We start from the raw sequence: 17,793 nt of genomic DNA, 5'->3' as shown, positions 1-17,793 counted from the left end.
CCCCCCGGCCGTCGCCGCCTCGGGGGGCCTGGGGCTGGGGCTGGCGTTGGGTGCCGGGGGCGGCGGCGGCGGCAGCGGCGGCTCCAGCCCCGCGTTCCCGGGGACCTACTGCCTGCCCAGCCCGGCGCCCTCCCTGCTCTGCAGCCTGGCGCAGCCCCCGGAGGCACCCTTCGTCTACTTCAAGCCGGCGGCGGGCTTCTTCGGCGCGGGCGGTGGCGGGCCGGAGCCGGGGGGCGCGGGGACGCCGCCGGGGGGAGCCACCGCGCCGCCCTCGCCTCCCTCGCCTCCCTCGCCGCCCCCGACGCTGCTGGACGAGGTGGAGCCGCTGGACCTGGAGAGCGTGGCCGCTTGGCGGGACGAGGACGACTACACCTGGTATTGCCGAGCTCCGCTCCCTCCCCCGGAACCCTGGCCTCCGAGGCCCCGGGACGGCGGGGAGGGCGTGGGCTGGGAGGAAGAGGGGGACCTCGCCATTGCCCCCGGACGTGGTGGCCTGGCAGGTGCCCAACTCGGCGACGAGCTGAGGCTTTTCATGAGGGCGGAAACCTGTTTCTCATAGCTCAGGCTGACCCAGCTGGGGATGGATTGGTCCCCTCCATCTCGCTGTATTCTGCTTTCTGCTGAGTATTCGGTGCCAAGCTCCTTTTTCGCATTAACTGAAAAATCTATGCCGTCTTTTTGCTACCCAGTCCTGCGTTTTTCTCCCAGTCATTTTTGGGAGTAACGGGGGATGGGCAGGGTTTGGCCTCAGTTTGCGACCGTTCCCTGTCTTTTCTCCCCAGCGAACGCTGGACAGGCTTTGCGTATCGTCCCTTTCCGTGGCATCCCAAGCCGCCTGGTGATGGATCTCTCCTTAGAGATTCGTTCTTGCAGTTTGACTTGTGCAGTCGCATGTCCTCTTTTGCTGCATTTTCATTGATAGCTTCTCATTTCAAAGACTGACTTGGTTTTTGAAATGTTTCGTCACCACCGGCTTTCCTATCAGTAATGATGTCAAAAAATGAGGGCTTTTCGGGGAATGGAGTGAGCAGCTTGAAAACACTGTTACTTAGAAACCAAGGATCTGTCTTTAATTTTTTTTTTTTAAATCAAACTGTTGATTGAATAAAAGTGAGATTAGAGAAACTTTTAAAAAAATTTTTTTAGAAGCCGTAAGTTGGTTATCAGAAAACTTGTGGCTGGTAGCATCTTTTCATTTGAAATCTGGTTCGCCCTTTCTGTGTTCCAACCGTGATTCACTTTGGGGAGGTCTAGTTCCCTTTTCATGCTGCTTACTCGTGGAGTAAGTCCTTTCATGACTGATTTCTTTTAGTTGGCTCATATGCTTTCCTCCGTCACTAGAGGTAGTGGGATATGGTAAGATGAGCAGAAGCCCCAGATGAGGTGGAACTTGGTCCCTGCAGGGAAAACCAACAGCATTCACCTCTGCAGAGCTATGTGGCATGGAATGGTTGTAGTCCTTTTATCTAGGGTCGTTTTACTTAGGACCCTTCCTGTTTTGGGTCAGCTGGATTTTCCTCACTCTCTGTGTTCCTGTTGCATGAACACACAGCAGGAATGAGAAATGGAGAACCTTCCTGGTTTCCTATTGAGAACTGTAGTGCTCCTTTAGACTCTTAGAACTCAGACTGCAAAAGTTTAGTAACCAATTGATTTGATTGGGAGAATCAAAATGTACGGGAGCTACAGCAAAGCAAACTCCCCCTCCTCCTCAGTACCCTTCCAAAGCGAACTCCTCCTCCCCTCCTCCTCCTTCCTACTTGTCCGCAGCTGTGCTGGTAGCTCAAGTTGTAAAAATCAAAACCGCTTACCACTTTGGGGAGAGTTAAGCCATTCTTTAGAAGTTACACCTTTATTTTTGTGAAGCCCAGGCTGTATTGTAAACTCAGTTTCAACCTGAATATGGTACTAGAAGATGCTCTCATGCTGGTTGTTCTTAGGTTCTATGATAACTATAAGCCCTTAGGCCACTTTCAGATTATTTTACGTTGATTTAGTCCCCACTTGGCCTTTCCTAGAGATAACGTACTTAAATAGTAAAGGAGAACTTGTTTGTGTTTTTGATCCTATGCGTTAAAAATATTAGCATTTTAAAATGTGTTATGATATACTTACTGTTGTCTAACTATTGCTAGAATTTTGGTATGTAGGCTTTCCTTTTGTAGTTTTCTGTTCTTCAAAATAGTATTGAAATGACTTTGAAAAACAAGGACCTCCTTAGTAGGATTACTGTTAGCCCAGTGAATGTAAATTAATTCTAGCAGGTTCTACTGATTTCACTCATCGAGTAGTTAGGTGACTACATAAATCAGTGCCTTGACACTTTACAAATGTTTCTTCAGACAAGTGGCATACTGTTTTATGGAGTATCTTTCTCAAAACAAACCTAGGATTAGAATCTCATGTGGAAAAACAGAGGGATCATTACTCTCAGGTGGGATGTAACTTAAAAAATTTTAAGGTCGCCTGATTTACAGAAACCTTTCATGGCGTTTTGTACACTACGGTATTTTTGTATTGCAGTATTTTGGCCTGTTGATAAATAAACAGGGTCTGATTTTCAAAGTTTAACCCGCTTGTAAATGCTTGCAAAGCTCTGATTTTCCTTCATCACTGCAAACTGTTTAAGTACCTGTCCTGTAGTGTCACAGATAAGGTGCTTTTCACTGGATTCCCTAGATGTTTGCAGGGAAGCAACGTATTTTTATTTCCCCTGTTAAGAAACAACTGTAGTGGATAAGAAGTAACTGAATATTTTTAAAATATCTAAAAATAGTTTTACATTTTCACTATAAAAAAAACACACAAAACAACACAACCCAACACAGAAGTGAGTGTCAAGTCACAGGAGTCTCCCCTCTTGTTCAGTTCACTGCCATGATTGAGTTTACCCCTGTTAACATTCTGTAGATCGTTCAAGATCAAAACATGATTATACCAATCAATATGCAAATATATACACATCAATTTTTTTACTTACCTTTCACTGAACATATCTTGGACATCTTTGTCTCCCTGTGACAATCGCATCATTGTTAAAGTAATAGTAGTAAGGATCGGCTTACTGTTAACATATTGCTTATAATTTTTCATGCATTTTTATCATGATTTCATCCTTGGGGGCTAAACAAAATTGATATTTGATTATTTAGAATAGTATTTCCCACTAAGATGTCTTATCTTCAGGAAAGAAATTCACAAACTTAGATTAATTCTTGAATATTTTAAGAAGTTCTTTCCTATAGGTCCATTTTATTCTAATAAAACTTTGGACTATAACTGTTCACATTTTATTAACCTGGACAATTCTTGGCTCAAGAGTTATGTGTAGAAGGAAAACAGTGACTCATAGAATCAGTATTTGCTTGATGATGGTTGATTAGTTAATGAACGATCAATCAGGTTTCTTAGATCTTTTCCCCAAACAATTATTTGATCTATAAGCATCTTCTGTTTACAAAAAACAAAAAACAAAACTTTGTAAGAAGGATGGTGTGTTCTGCTTTTCATTTTGATGAAAAGCTTTGAAAGAAAATAATGGTCTCATGTCTTCAGATATTCATCCCAGTTGAATTTGAATTGTTTGATTTTGCTTTAATCTTAGCACAGGGCTGTTAGAAATCAGTGTCTCAGAAAACTAGATTTTGGTTCCAGAACCTTAATTCTTTAATCCATCCAGTTGTTTTGATCCCATAGTAAACTTCTCATTCTGCTCTACGGAATCTTCAGTGATCTTCCTGCTAATTTGACAGCCTTCACTTTCCAGAAGACCGTAGGTGAGAAAGTAAAGGGGGAATCTGTGAGTGTCGGGAGCAAATACGAAGGTCCAAGGATTGAAGTGTTGATACATACCTGGACCGTGTGACTGCATGATATGCCAGCCTGTAAGAAGGATGGTTTCAGGATCACTGTCCCAGCGTCGCCAGCCTGAGAGGCACCAGGGTATCAGGAGGAGAAATCAGATTGGTATGAAGTGGTAAGGGGAGCAGTAAGTTAACTGTGTACTAGACCTTTCCATGACCCATTTCAACTCCCCTGTATCGTGATTGAGGGACTGAAGCTCCAAGGTGGAATGATTTCCAAAGGCTCCACCAGTTAGTTACTGAAAGGTTAAGACCACATTTCAGATTGTTTACACAGATTCTGAAGCGTTTACACCACTGATATTTTCCCCTAGCTTGGTTATGACCCATTAGTGTGTTATAAAGTCAGTTTAGTGGATTGACCAGCATTTCTTTTTTAAAAAATGAAGAGCAGAATATAAAATCAGAATGCATCGTGTCTTATAACACAAATTTGTCTTGATTAAACATCAGTTTTACATGTGTGTGCCCTGGCTTGAAGTAGTAATTGTATTTGTGCGATATGATCACAGTCAGGAAAATTCAATTTTACACCATTTGAAAGCAAGACAGTCTTGGGGAAAGTAGGTGGAGAAGCACAGCTTTCTGAAGATAGGGCAGCACTGGGGAAAGTCAGGTCTTGCACACCTCAATCAGGAAGACAGGTCTATATTCAGAAAATGCCAAATAAAAATATGCCAGCTAACATAAAATACAGTCCTACAGGGCCTTTATTTTAGTGAAGTGGCAATTAGAAGAATATTGAAGACTTACGTAAAAAGGATGTGGCAGAGATTGTGAACTTGCCCAATTGGAAAGGACAGGAGAAACGTTCATAATTATACAAGGGGGAAATGGTGATATGTACAAACTAAGGAAAATTTAATGAATGAGATATTCATCTTTCACGTGTAACACCCAAGACCCTGGACAGCTGGCTGAATCATTGCCAATTCTTTATCAGAGCTGCTGAACACCTTGTACTATGCATATGGCACAGCTAAATTAGACCACCTAAACTGTTTTTTCCATAATTGATTTTCAGCGAAAAGACCAGAGGGTGCTTCACTTTCTGACAATGCTAATTGAAAACCTGAGTGTTTTCTAGAAGCAAATGGAGTTGACTGAAGCATGTGCTGAGGTCTTTGAAACACTGCAGTGAGACATAGAAATAAAAATTTAAATTGAACTGTGGAGGGTTGGGGGGAGAGTCTTATAGGACAATTCCATAACTGAAATTTGGATTTCATGTGTCCTTTTAATAGCTTAGTGGCGGAAAGTTTGCTTTGCAGTGGCTGACCATTTTGACCCTAGCAGGTGCTGGTGAATCAAACACTTGAATTCGACTAAAGATTGATCGATTGTGCTTATCAGTGGTAATGTTTTAGCTTTTCTTAAAATAGAACTTGTGATGATTGAAGGCTCTTAAATTACATGTCTGAAAACTGCCACATATTACTTCTCAGTGACAGGTTCCTAAAATCTGTGTATATATTTTGCTGTGTCATTTGTTTTTGTGTTATCAGAAGGATGACTTTAGAACCAAATGTCTACTTGAGAGTAACTGAGATTTCTGGGTCGTTGTAATACTTCCTTTGAAACCTTCGGATTATTATTTTGGTTATTCCTGTCCCTCCCCATGTTAGCACTTGTAGTAAGTGAGGCCATCAAGAATGAAATGTGTGGAAAAGAAGAGATTCTGTGAGAAAACTAACCGTTTCTAGTCATGTGCTTTTGGAAGTTATTGAAGCAAGGTTAAAGAAACTTAAGAGTGTGACATTTTAAAGATAGCTTTTCTAATATTTGAAGAATTCTCAAGTTTTAGATGAAGGTTTTTCTTATATTCTTGCCAGATTGTAATATAGTTTCATCCATGAAGCTATAGAATTTGAAAGAGCAGTTTGGAAGGCAGGAGGTATGCTGTATTAATGATGGCAAACTAGGATACTGTGATGACAAATAAGGTGATTTTTATGACTTTTAGGAAGATTGGAACCATGTAGGAGAAATACAAGTTTTACCTTGCTTATCTAATTTTGGAGTTATGTTGTACTCAAGGAGTCTGGAGTTATGTGATCTCCATCTGCCTTTTTTCTTTATTTACATCCAGCTCTACGCCTAGCCATAGAAATAGTAGGCTCAGAGCTATCCTGGGTAGGTTGTTTGGAGACTGACTGAAAATGATCACTTGGTTTTTGTTTTTGTTAAGTTTGTGAGAGAGAGAGGGAGGGAGGGAGGAAGGAGTGGGGGAGAGAGACAGTGTGAGTAGGGGAGGGGCAGAGAGGGGGAAAGACAGAGAATCCCAAGCAGGCTTCGCACTGTCAGTGCAGAGCCCGATGCTTTGCGGAGGTTGAACTCATGAACCGCGAGATCATGACCTGAGCTGAAATCAAGTCAGAAGCTTAACCGACTCAGCCACCCAGGTGCTCCTGAAAATGATCACCTGTCTTCATATCATCCATTTGCACAAGGCTTCTAAAGTTTTATTAAGGTAATGCAACAAATACGGCAAGGCTTTTTATAGAAAGCAGCAGCCCTCTATCGTTCCTACCTCTGAGTCTTCCACAGAGGCATCACTTGATACTCGTCTGGCTCTGTGTTTCACTTTTTATTTCTAAACAGTCCTCCATACTGTCTCAGACATTTGTAGACTTGTTTTGGAAGGTGAAGACTAAGCTCTCTTCTCTTCACCCCCAAACCATCATATCTGCTTTCCCTACTCCTAATGGGATCTTTGGATTAAATCCTATGTAATGCCTGTATTATAACTGTTCTTAGCTGAGCCCTGTGAATTGTGTGTTACATTTATTTTCCTCTAATCCCTCTGTTGTTCCAAGAGTTAGTAATGGATTCTCTTTTTCCTTCAATTTCTTTAATCCCTATTACTAATTTTTTCAAATACTCTATAAAAGCCATATATTCCTTGATTAGGTCATATATATCTGACAGTTTCTGTCTTCACCCCCCCCCCCCCTTTTTGAGGAAGTGTGTGTGCAAGTGGGGGAGAGGAGCAGAGGGAGAGAGAGAATCTTAAGTAGGCTCCACACTCAGTGGGCTTGATCCCATGATCCTAGGATCATGACTTGAACTGAAACCAAGAGTGGGATGCCCAACCAACTGAGCCACCCAGGCACCCCCATTTGAGTCTCATATCTGTTTTAAAAAATTTATGCCATTCCTTCTGGAACTTTTAAGCCCATTGCTCTAGTCTTTACTGTTTGCTTCTTAGGCTGCAGGCGCAGTGCTGTTTCTATGGGAATTCTTTAGGTTTCTTGCCTTTGTAGGATCCCCCATTTTTAAAATTCTTTGTCTTCATAGTTCATTTATTCTGGTAGGTGGGACACAGCTTCTAATAGCTTTATGAGAAAGGGCACATTTATGAGAAGTACACTGTGAAATCTTGTATATTTCAAAATGTCTTTATCAGGGTGCCTGGGTGGCTCAGTTAAGCGTCTGGCTTTTGAATTTGGCTCAGGTCATGATCTCATAGTTCATGGGTTCAAGCTCCACATTGGGCTCTGTGCTGGCAGTATGGAACCTGCTTGGGATTCTCTCTCTCTCCCTCTCTGCTCCTACCCAACTCTCATTGTCTCTGACTCTCTCAAAATGAATAAAAAAATAAAAATGTCTTTTTTCTCATAAAGATTCATAGTTGGGCTGGATATAAAAGTCTAAGTCAGTTACTTTTCCTTATGTTTGAAGGCATTGTTCTGTTTTCTAATTTTTATTGTGTTTTATATATTGAAGTGTACTGTGATTTGGATACCTAATCCTTCTTGATTTCTTTAGCTTTCTTTATCCCTAGTTTTCTAAAATGTCATGTTGTACATTGATAGAGGCCTCTCTTATTTGTCGTACTGGACTTTGGAGGTGTTTTCACTTTAGAGCCCAGTGGCCTGCCTTCAATTCTCAGAATTTTTCTGCCTTTTTTAAAAAAAATAACTTTTTCCCGTGTGTGTGTGTGTGTGTGTGTGTGTGTGTGTGTGTGTGTTTTAGAACCTGTAAAATAAGGTGCAGGCCCACCTGTACAATCATTTAATTTTTTAATCTGTCTTCTTTCACTGAAAGTAAATCTGTCTTTGCTTTGCATCTGGAAGACTTCTTGATCTTTCAAACTCATTGAATTTTCTGTTTCTGCTAAAATAGTTTCATTTTCCAAGAATGAAGAAACTCTTCCTTCCTTCCTTCCTTTCTTTTTTTTTTTTTTTTTGTGAAAGCAATGTTTTCTCTCAGATGATACCAATTTTAGTTGTTTTAGATTTTTCATCAGTTCCATGCATTGATTTCTCAGTTCTTTTTTTCTCTACTTTTAGTCTCAGCCTTCTATTTACAAGGAATAGTCTAGGTATCTGGTGTCATTGATTATCTGTTTATACCCAAAGGAGACAGTTACTGAAATTGATCTGAAGTTCGGCATGGGTAGAGCTCTTCATAAGTGATTGGATGGGTAGTCAGTTCACGTTTCATTCAGCATTTCTAGGTCTTCTCTTGGGTTCATCTGTTTCTCCAGACACAATGCTTCTATACTGCTGAGAGATAGAAGTAATTCAGTCAATTCTAGGAATGTAAAGGGAGAATGGGGCTAGGGTTTTAACCAGTCAGCATGTAGACTTTCATTTCACGTCTCTGGCTCAGTAAAGTACTTCATCCTTCGTTCTGCTAAATTGATGTGCCTGAAGTCAGAACTTCTGGGTCAGCCTGTCCAGATCTTAAGTTGGCTCTGGTCTTAAGTTGTGATGGCAAAGAGGTGGTGGGACTGAGCCTGTTGGGAGTGAGCAATGCTTTTGAATATGCTACAAGGCTGTGTGGTCAAATTAAAGAACTATATTGCATAGGCCTAAGGGATTAAGGAAATCTTCTTAAAGAGTTCCCTTGTAAGTAAGAAAATCCACAAAAAATGACCTCAAATGTCCAACTGAGGTAACCTGGTTGGTGGAAGCCTTCTTATAGAAGATAAGAGCAGTTCTTATGATGCTAGAGGTAATGGGCAGAGCAGTGCTTCAGACAGTAGCTTCCTGTGGCAGCTGAGAGGATTTGAGAAAAAGCAGAGACTCAGGTGGTGACCTGAATTTGTGTGTTAAACAGTGAGGATAACTTACTAAAGAAGTCTAAAGATAATTTCCACAGTTGACTAAATTAGTGGTTCATTTCTGTCAGGGCTGTGGCACCTACTTGTTTCACCTGAATTCATCTGATTCACCTTGAGATGGCTACTCAAGTCTCAAGGACACTGAGGGACAGAAAACAGTAGGTTCCTGTCTTGTGAATTTTTTAGCTTTATTGAGACAGTAGTGAAGTATAAGCTGCCTATATTAAAATATATTATTTGATAGGTTTTGACATATGTACACACCAATAAAACCATCACCACAATTAAGAAGAGTGGACATATCTTAATGCTCCAAGTTTCTTTGTGGCCCTTTGTATGCCCTCTCTCCTCCTGCCTACCTCCCATCAAGGCAACCACTGGTCTGCTTTTGGTCAGTTTAGATTAGTTGCATTTTCTATACTTGCATATATACAAAACTATATAGTATGTACTGTATTTTGTTGGTTTTTGGTCTGGCTTTTTACCATCAAGGTAATTATTTTGAAATTCTTCTGTGTTGTTACATGAATCAATAGTTTATTCCTTTTTATTGTGAGAGCTGTTAGACTATATGGATGTAACAATGGTTTGTTTATCCATTCATCTTTAAATGAACACTTGGGCTCTTTTCAAGTTTTGGCTATTCCAAATAAGTCTTTGTGTGGACACATGCATTCATATCTTTTGACTAAGTATTTGCTGTTGAGAGGCTGGAACAGAGTAGGTATATGTTAACTTTTTACGAAGCTGCCAGTCTTTCCCATAGTGCTTATGCTGTTTCACATTTCCACCAGCACTGTATGAGAGTTGCAATTGCACCTTATTATCACCGATACTTGCCATGGCCAGTTGTTTTAGTTTTAACCGTTCTAATAGATGGGCAGTAGTACCTCGTAGTGGTCTGCTTTGCATTTCCCTAATGACAAATGATAAGCGTATTTCCTATAATGCTGTTTGCCATTCATAGATTTTGTTTGGTAAAATGTTCAAATCTTTTGTCCATTTTTAAAAATTGAGTTGCTCATTATTAAGTTTGCAGAGTTTTTATGTATATTCTACATACAAGTTTTTAAACCAGATATGTGATATGCAAATATTTTTACCCAATCTGTGGGTTATCTTCCTTCTCTTTCAGAGAGCAAAGGTTTAATTTTAATTTTAGTGAAGCCTAATTGATAAAATGTTTTTTTCTTTTATGGATCATACTTTCCATATAAGAAATTGTATCTAAGAAATATTTACCAACTCAGGTTTACAAAAACTTTGCCCATGGTTTCTCTTTAAAAGTTTTATAGTTCCAGGTTTTCCATTTTTGTGAACATGTCTTGAGTTAACTTTGGCTCTTGTGTGAAGGCTGGGTCAAAGTACTTTCTGCGGGGTGCCTGGGCGGCTCAGTCAGTTGAGTGTCCAGCTCTTGATTTAGGCTTAGGTCATGATCCCAAGGTTGGGGGCTCAAGCCCACCATTGGACTCTGCCCTGAGCATGGAGACCACTTAAGATTCTTTCCCTCTGTCCCTCTCTGCCTCTGCTCTTCTCCCCCGTTTGGGTGTTCTTCTCTAAAAAGAATAAAAAAATTTGCTTTTTGCAAATAGATATCCATTTGTTTCAGCATGATTTATTCAGAAGGCCATCTTTTCTTCATTGAATTGTCTTTATACTTTGTCAAGAATCAGTTTTCCATATGTGTATAGTTCTGGACATTTTGTTTCCCCATTGATCTGTATATCTTTATGTCATACTAAACTGTCTTCACTGTTGTAGCTTTGTAATGTGTCTCAGTCAGTGGTAGCTCTTGAACTTCATTGTTTTTTAAAGGTTGTTTTGACTCTTCTAGGATCTTTGCATTTCCATATGAATTTTAGAATCAGCTTTTACATTTCTTTAAGAAGCTTACTGAAATTTGGGAATTTTGTTAAATAGATAAATTTAGGGATAATTTACATCTTAACAATATTCTGCCTTCTAATCCATGAACTTGGTCTGTATTTTTATTTATATCTTCTTTAATTTTTTTCAGAATGCTTTGTACTTTTCAGTGTAGAGGGCTTGACATACTTTGTCAGATTTATCCTTAGGTATCTTATTTTTTTTTTTTTATACTATTGTAAATGGAAAGTGAAATTTCAAAAATGCTGATTGTTGCTAGTATAGAAATGCAGTTAACTTTTGTATGTTGATCTGGTATGCTACAGTCGTGTTACTAAACTCCCTTCTTAGTTTTGGTATCTTTTTTGTAGGTAGATGATCATGTCATCTGTGAATAAAGATAGATTTACGACTTCCAGTATAAATGTTTTTATTTATTGCATGATTGTACTAGCTAGAACCTCTAGTCTTTATATCGTTCTTGATATTAGGGGAAAAGTGTTTAGTCTTTCACTGTAAAGACACTGTTTTTGTAAATGCCTTTAATCAGATTAAGGGTGTTTCCTTTTTAATTTGCTGAGAGTGTTTAATGGATGGATGTCATATGCTTTTTTCTTTGTTGAGATTATTACATGCCTTTTCTGTGATAAGCTACACTGATATTTGAATGTTAAGCCAATTTTCATTCCTGGGATAAACCCCACGTGGTACTAAGCATCCCTTTTACATACGGTTGGTCTCAATTTGCTAAAATATTCAGATTTGTGCTTCTGTGTTCATGAGGGATATTGGTCTTCAATTCCTTTCTTTATAATATTTGGTAGAATTTAGGAGTGAAGCCTTCTGGACCTGGGCTTTTTGTTGTGGGTAGTCTTTTACATTTATATCCTTTAACTTTTAACCTGTGTGGTTATATTTAGAGTGCATATATTGTAGACAGCATATAATTGGGTCTTTTCTGATCACTTTAAAAATGAGGAGAAATGTGCTCACGTGCCCATCAGAAGATACCCCTTAGTTTTTTTTTTAAATTTTTTTTCAACGTTTATTTATTTTTGGGACAGAGAGACAGAGCATGAATGGGGGAGGGGCAGAGAGAGAGGGAGACACAGAATCGGAAACAGGCTCCAGGCTCTGAGCCATCAGCCCAGAGCCTGATGCGGGGCTCGAACTCACGGACCGCGAGATCGTGACCTGGCTGAAGTCGGACGCTTAACCGACTGCGCCACCCAGGCGCCCCAGATACCCCTTAGTTTTTATTGGCTAGAATTGTTTCCAGAGCTTGTGCCTAAACCAGTAATCAGGCAACTAGGAATAATGGAAATACTCAGATTGGCTTAGCCCAGTGCACCCATCTCTAGGTGAACTCTCCAGACAGTAATATCAGCATCACCTGGGAACTTACTAGACGTTCAGATTTTTTGACCTCATTCCAAACATACTGAATTGGGTAGGTTAGACCTGCCTGCGACCAAGTGTTTAGCAATTTGTGTTTTAAAAAGCCTGCTAAGAGATCCCAATGCACCAGAGATTGAGAACAACTGACTTAGGCTAGCCTTTACTTGGGAGTCTAGAGCAAGCCACCCAGTACTGGACAGTTCAGAGGTCTTTCAGCAAGGGACAGTTCAGAGGTCTTTCAGCAAGGGACCTACCTACATAGGTAGGTATTAATCTTGTCACGGTAGACCAAGGCGGGGCCCAGGAATAAGTTTTGACTAATCGCTATATTCCCGATGAAGGGAGGACCGCGGTTCACTCTCTAAGGGAAGAATGTTCTATTAGGATTACTACTAAATTGATTAAAAGATATTTTAAATCTGCATCTGCAGCAGGAGTTAGCAAACTGTGTCCTGGGGCAAATCAGGCCGGCTGCGTGGTTTGAAAGGCTAGTCAGCTAGATATTTACATTATTAAAAGACTGGGTAAAAAACCCAGAAGAATACTCTTTCATGACATTGAAAATTATGGGAAGTTCAAGTTCCTGTGTCTATAAATATTTTGGAGAAGCACAGTCCTATTTATATATGGTCTGTGATGCTTTGGAGCTGCCACAGTGGAGTTGAGTGGTCGTGACAGAGACTGTGTGGCCCACAGAGCCTAAATATTTACTAGCTGCCCCTTTATAGAAAATGTTTGTCAACCTCTGATCTACAAGAAGAATTTGCTGAAGAATAGTACCACTCCCCAACCATCTTGGATAACTGAGAAATTATTTTGACAGATGGGAGTCCTGACTATAACAGTATGAGAATGAATAATGAAGTAAGGTGTTCCAAGAAAATGCGCTCATTAGAATTGTGGTAACTTTGTTTAAAGAAGTATTACTTTCACGATATTTATAATTAGAATGCAGCTTTACAAATGTTAATTACTAGAACCAGTGGTTATAATTTTCTTTCTTTTTTTGTCAGCTAAGGCGATGAACTTCTTTTGTATAACCCTGTGACTGAAAATACTCTCTAAATTACCTTAGCACCATATATCAGAAATAATATTACGGTTATTTTGAGTTCTGCCTATTCTGTTTAATGGTATAGATGCTGAAACCAAACTTTTCCCTACAACATATCTTTGAAAGCTGTTTGGCTTTCTTGAGAAAGAAGCACATACCAGATTTTGTACAGATTTGAGACGGGGAATAACGGATTATTTAAGGGTTGAGAGGATCAACAGACTTTCACTAGTTTTAGGCTTATATTTTTAAAAAGCACATAAGATTTGCCTCGTTTGCCGTGTCATGTTTACATACATGAGCTCAGTTCACGTAAGATTCTGTCACCAAAGAGATGAAAGTGTCCATTTCTTCAAATGCAAGTGAGTTAGATCATCGCGGTGCCTGTTCAAGGTCAGTTCAATAACAAAAGCCTCCTTTCTGACTATGAGATGTTGGTTTATAGTTTTTTGAAGTCCTCCTTCCCACCAAGCTACAGAGAGCATACTATTTTATTTGGGGGCATTTCCCTGTTAAAAAATAATTTTGGTATTTGAAGTAATCAAATGTGAGCTTTGTTTCACTAGAAACTTGTTAAATACATGTTGTTTTCCCTAGAAGAGGGGTCATCTCTGTATACCTATATAATACCTATAATGTAGATTTCTCTTTTTAAGGTTATACGTTGGCTCTTCAAAGACATTCACATCATCAGAGAAATCCCTGAGCCCTTTGCAGTGGTGTAGACACGTCCTAGATAATCCGACTCCAGAGATGGAAGCAGCAAGGCGTTCCCTGTGCTTTAGACTGGAGCAAGGTAATTTCGAACCTGCGCATTTACATTCTCGAACTCTTGCCACCGTCAACTCTGTTTTTGTTGCTGGTTTTGGAATTGACAGTTAAATGGAAAAAACCTGCCCAAAGGTATAGCTGTTACATGCAATTTGCTTCACATTTATTACACATCAGGATTTCCCAGTGTAAAATGTATTTAGATTCATGCTTGTTTTTAGCCACATTTTTAGCTTGTGTTAGTTTGTATTGAAAGATAGGAATAAACTTTATTTTTCAGTGTTTTTTCTTCTTTCTGTTTGCAAATATACCAATAAATAAAATGGGTCAGCCTTTAATTCTCTGGGGACAGCAAGAAGGTGGTTGTGTGACTGAATTCCAGGATAGAAAACTGAAGTTTCATTGGGACCTGAGTTCTGACCTTTTTGAGTTCCATGAATGTTTAATTGGGTTGTATAACTGGAAGTCCTAACCTTTATAAACTGGGAAATAATCTTCACACTGTATATAACATTAGTTAACTTATGGAGCCCAACGTAAGTTTAAGTAAAACAAAACAAACAAAAATGGACTGCTGTGGAAGGAAGAGCAGTAAAAGGAATTAGTAAGCAGGACTTAGCTCCTTGCCATTTATATTTAATTAAGGCTGTGATTATTTAGGTTTTTGCTCATCTCTTAACTCTTGGTATCTCTTTCATTATCTAGCAGCAGTGTTTCCATTATCCGTATCACACTTGAGCTTGGAATCACAGATTCTTGCCTCTTCCAGATTAAATAATCAGAATAACTGGGAGTAGGGTCATGGGAATCTGCACCGACAAGTTCACCAGTGTGATTCTTACGCACACTGTAGTTTGAGAACATCACCTATGCAGCCTTTCGGGGATAACGATGGTTATCAAATTTTGGACAGGAGACAAAGTATAAAAGGTGACATTTCTTGAGCTCTTAATTCTGTGACAGTCAGTGCATTAGGTTCTTGACATCCTTCATTTTATTCAGCCTAACCACACTCATCTGTAGTGGGCACTATACCCACTCCTAGAGAAGGGGCAGGTGGAGTGGAGGGCAGTTAAGAGGGTTTACTGGGGCCAGAGTGACACCGAGGGGCAGAGCCAGAACCTGGGTCTCCTTGACCCTAACGACTGTCCTTAATCAGTCTTCTGCTTTTTTGGCACAGCCATGACTGAATATCAACAGAAATCTGTTTTAAATATTTGGGAAACATCAAATTAAAAGGCACATTTTATTAACGTTGTAACTAAAACGAACATAACTTATTTAGTAATTAGTTGAAGAGTGGGGTAGGAACAAAGGAGAAGTATTAGGGTTAAAACTTTGGTGACAGATGCTTATCTAAGATAGCAACCATCTGAGTTAGGAGACTTTGTTCATCTACCCAGCTGACCCTCAGCAAACCATTAAGTCCCTCTGGGCTTTTTAAAGGGTTATGTTGACTGTCTCTAAGGTTCTTTATTCAAACATCTCTTGATTCAACTACTCTTTATATGGACACTCTTATATATGAATTTGGCTCAGTTTCATTTGAAGTAAAGTTCAAATGAAATTCAGAACTAGAATCCTTTAGTTGAGGGATCAACAAATTTTTTCTGAAAGGGACCTGATAGTAAATATTTTAGGCTCTGCAGGCCGCATGGTCTCTACCCTCAGTAGAAAGCAGCCATAAATGCAAACGTTAATGAGCAAGGCTCTATTCCAGTAAACCTTTATCTGTGGGCACTGAGATCAGAGACTGGAGTAGGAACTGGAGTGGACACTGAGATACGAAACTGGGGATGAGTTGGGCTTGGGCTACCCAGGCCTTAGTTTGTGACCCCTGCTTTAGTTCATTTGCACACAAGGTAGATTTACATACAAGATTGACTTAAAAAAATAGAGGCGTTGGGGGCACCTGGGTGGCACCTTGATTTCAGCTCAGCTCAGGGTCAAAAGGTTTGTGGGATTGAGCCCCACATCTGGCTGTCTGTTGACAGCGAGGGCCTGCTTGGGATTCTCTCTCTCTCTCCCTCTCTCTGCCTCTCCCCCCTCATGTGTTCTCTCTGTCTCTCAAATAAACATTTAAGAAAAATAGAGGCTTTAAGTTTAATGTAAATAATCCTTATTGGTGGCTGCTTTTGAGAATTGAGACTAAGTGCCTGATTATCTAATTTTCCTTTCACTGACAAGCGGCTAAAGCAGAACGGTGAGGTCCTGAGGACAAGATTTAATGTGCTGTAGTTTTATTCATGATGTAATGAATTTAAATTTCATGTAAGAGTTTAAGCAGAGAACTAGCTTTCCAAAACCTACATTAGTGTTTTGTGAAATTTGTGTATAAATCTAAATCCTCTTTTGCTGTGAGACTAAATGGTTTTGTTCCAAAGATCCATAATCCCCTTAGGAGATAAGAAGTCGCTGATTACAGTAGGTTGTTCATTGGATGAAATTTGTTTTTGAAATTTAACTTATATTTTATAAAGCAATCTATCATTTAGATTTACTCTTATGAGTATTACAGGGAAAATAGCAGATTCCTACCCCACTTCTCATGCCCATTTGATTACCCAGATTCAGTTACTTAACAAAAGCTATTTGTTTTGGTTTTGCTATTTATCTCTCATTAAATTCCCATACCTATAAGTTGTCAACTTCTTACTTTGAGTTATGAAGGTTTAATTCTTTTTACTACCTTCTTCCCTTTACACCTTTTCTCTGCACATCTTCCCATGTAGCTTTTTGCCAATCTTTAAATAGATTGTTTAATATTGATTACAATAGAAATAATCTTATCTTGGTCATGCAACATTTTGTTGTTTTTTCATCTAATCTTTTGTTGTTGTTCTGGAGTTAAAAGTAAAAGGACCCTTACTTGCTGGTTTTGGTTTTTGTCTTTAACCCCACACACTCCAAATGAACCATCTTCAGTACAGTTAGACATACAAATCCACCGAGGATTTTATTTCCCTTTGTTTTTCCAACCGTTCCTCCTGGTAGTGCCCTCGGCTGGCCCATGATGTGCTCTGAACTGGCTCTCCGCAGGCCCTTGCGGCTCTCGTGGGACTTCCTCTTACCCTCGTTCTGCGGATCCTGTCCCCTTTCCAGTGTCACAATGCCTGTTTCCTGGATGCAGACTTCCTTTTCCTTATATTCCCTCTTTGGGGAGAATTCATTCTCCTCTTGCCTTTTTGGGGGAGTAGAAGAGAAATGAGGATATGGGAGACAGAAACTTTGAGAGCCTCCTATGTCTGAAAGTGTCTGAATTATATCTTTGATCTTGATTATTCTTTGAGCTAGGTGTAGAACTCTAGGTTAGAAACCAGTTCCAGCAGAGTCTAGGAGACGTGGCTCCATTATATTTTAGCTTCGGGATTGCTGTTGAAGTCCTTGTACCATTCTAATTTCTGATTCCTGTGAGCTTTCTCTTTAAAATACCTTTTAGATAGAATTTTAGAATCTCTTCATTCCTAGTACTTTGAAATTTTCATTTTTTGTGCTATATAGTTGGCACTTTCAACAAGGAAACTTTAGCTCTACAAAATGTCTTGTGTTATTTCTCTGTAAATCCATCCTCTCCTCCAGTTTTCTCTATTCTTTCATTCTAGATACTCCTTTTAAGTCAAATGTTGAATTGCCTGCTTTGATGTTCAGATTTTATATTCTTCTCTTCTGTTTTCTGCCATGATATTGGTATTCTACTTTCTTGGAGATTGTAAAAATTCCTCTTCAAAACCTCTTTGCTGGTTATTAAGTTCATTCCATGTGCTGGGCACCAT

The 17,793-nt window shown here is 39.7% G+C and overlaps 1 protein-coding gene across 1 annotated transcript in view; it reads left to right on the top strand.

Annotated features, from left to right (window-relative positions):
- SLAIN1 (SLAIN motif family member 1) overlaps positions 1–17,793 on the top strand; it is a 61,988-nt gene that overhangs the window by 812 nt on the left and 43,383 nt on the right. Inside the window, 3 exon segments of the mRNA XM_040487280.1 lie at positions 1–66; positions 69–375; positions 13,906–14,045. Of these exon segments, the coding sequence (XP_040343214.1) occupies positions 1–66; positions 69–375; positions 13,906–14,045 (513 nt within the window).

This window comes from Herpailurus yagouaroundi, unplaced genomic scaffold (assembly GCF_014898765.1).
Source record: "Herpailurus yagouaroundi ecotype Mexico unplaced genomic scaffold, PumYag 164, whole genome shotgun sequence".
NCBI classification, from domain to species: domain Eukaryota; kingdom Metazoa; phylum Chordata; class Mammalia; order Carnivora; family Felidae; genus Herpailurus; species Herpailurus yagouaroundi.
The sequence above is the reverse complement of the archived record's forward strand: the minus strand, read 5'-3'. Positions and strand labels throughout refer to the sequence as shown.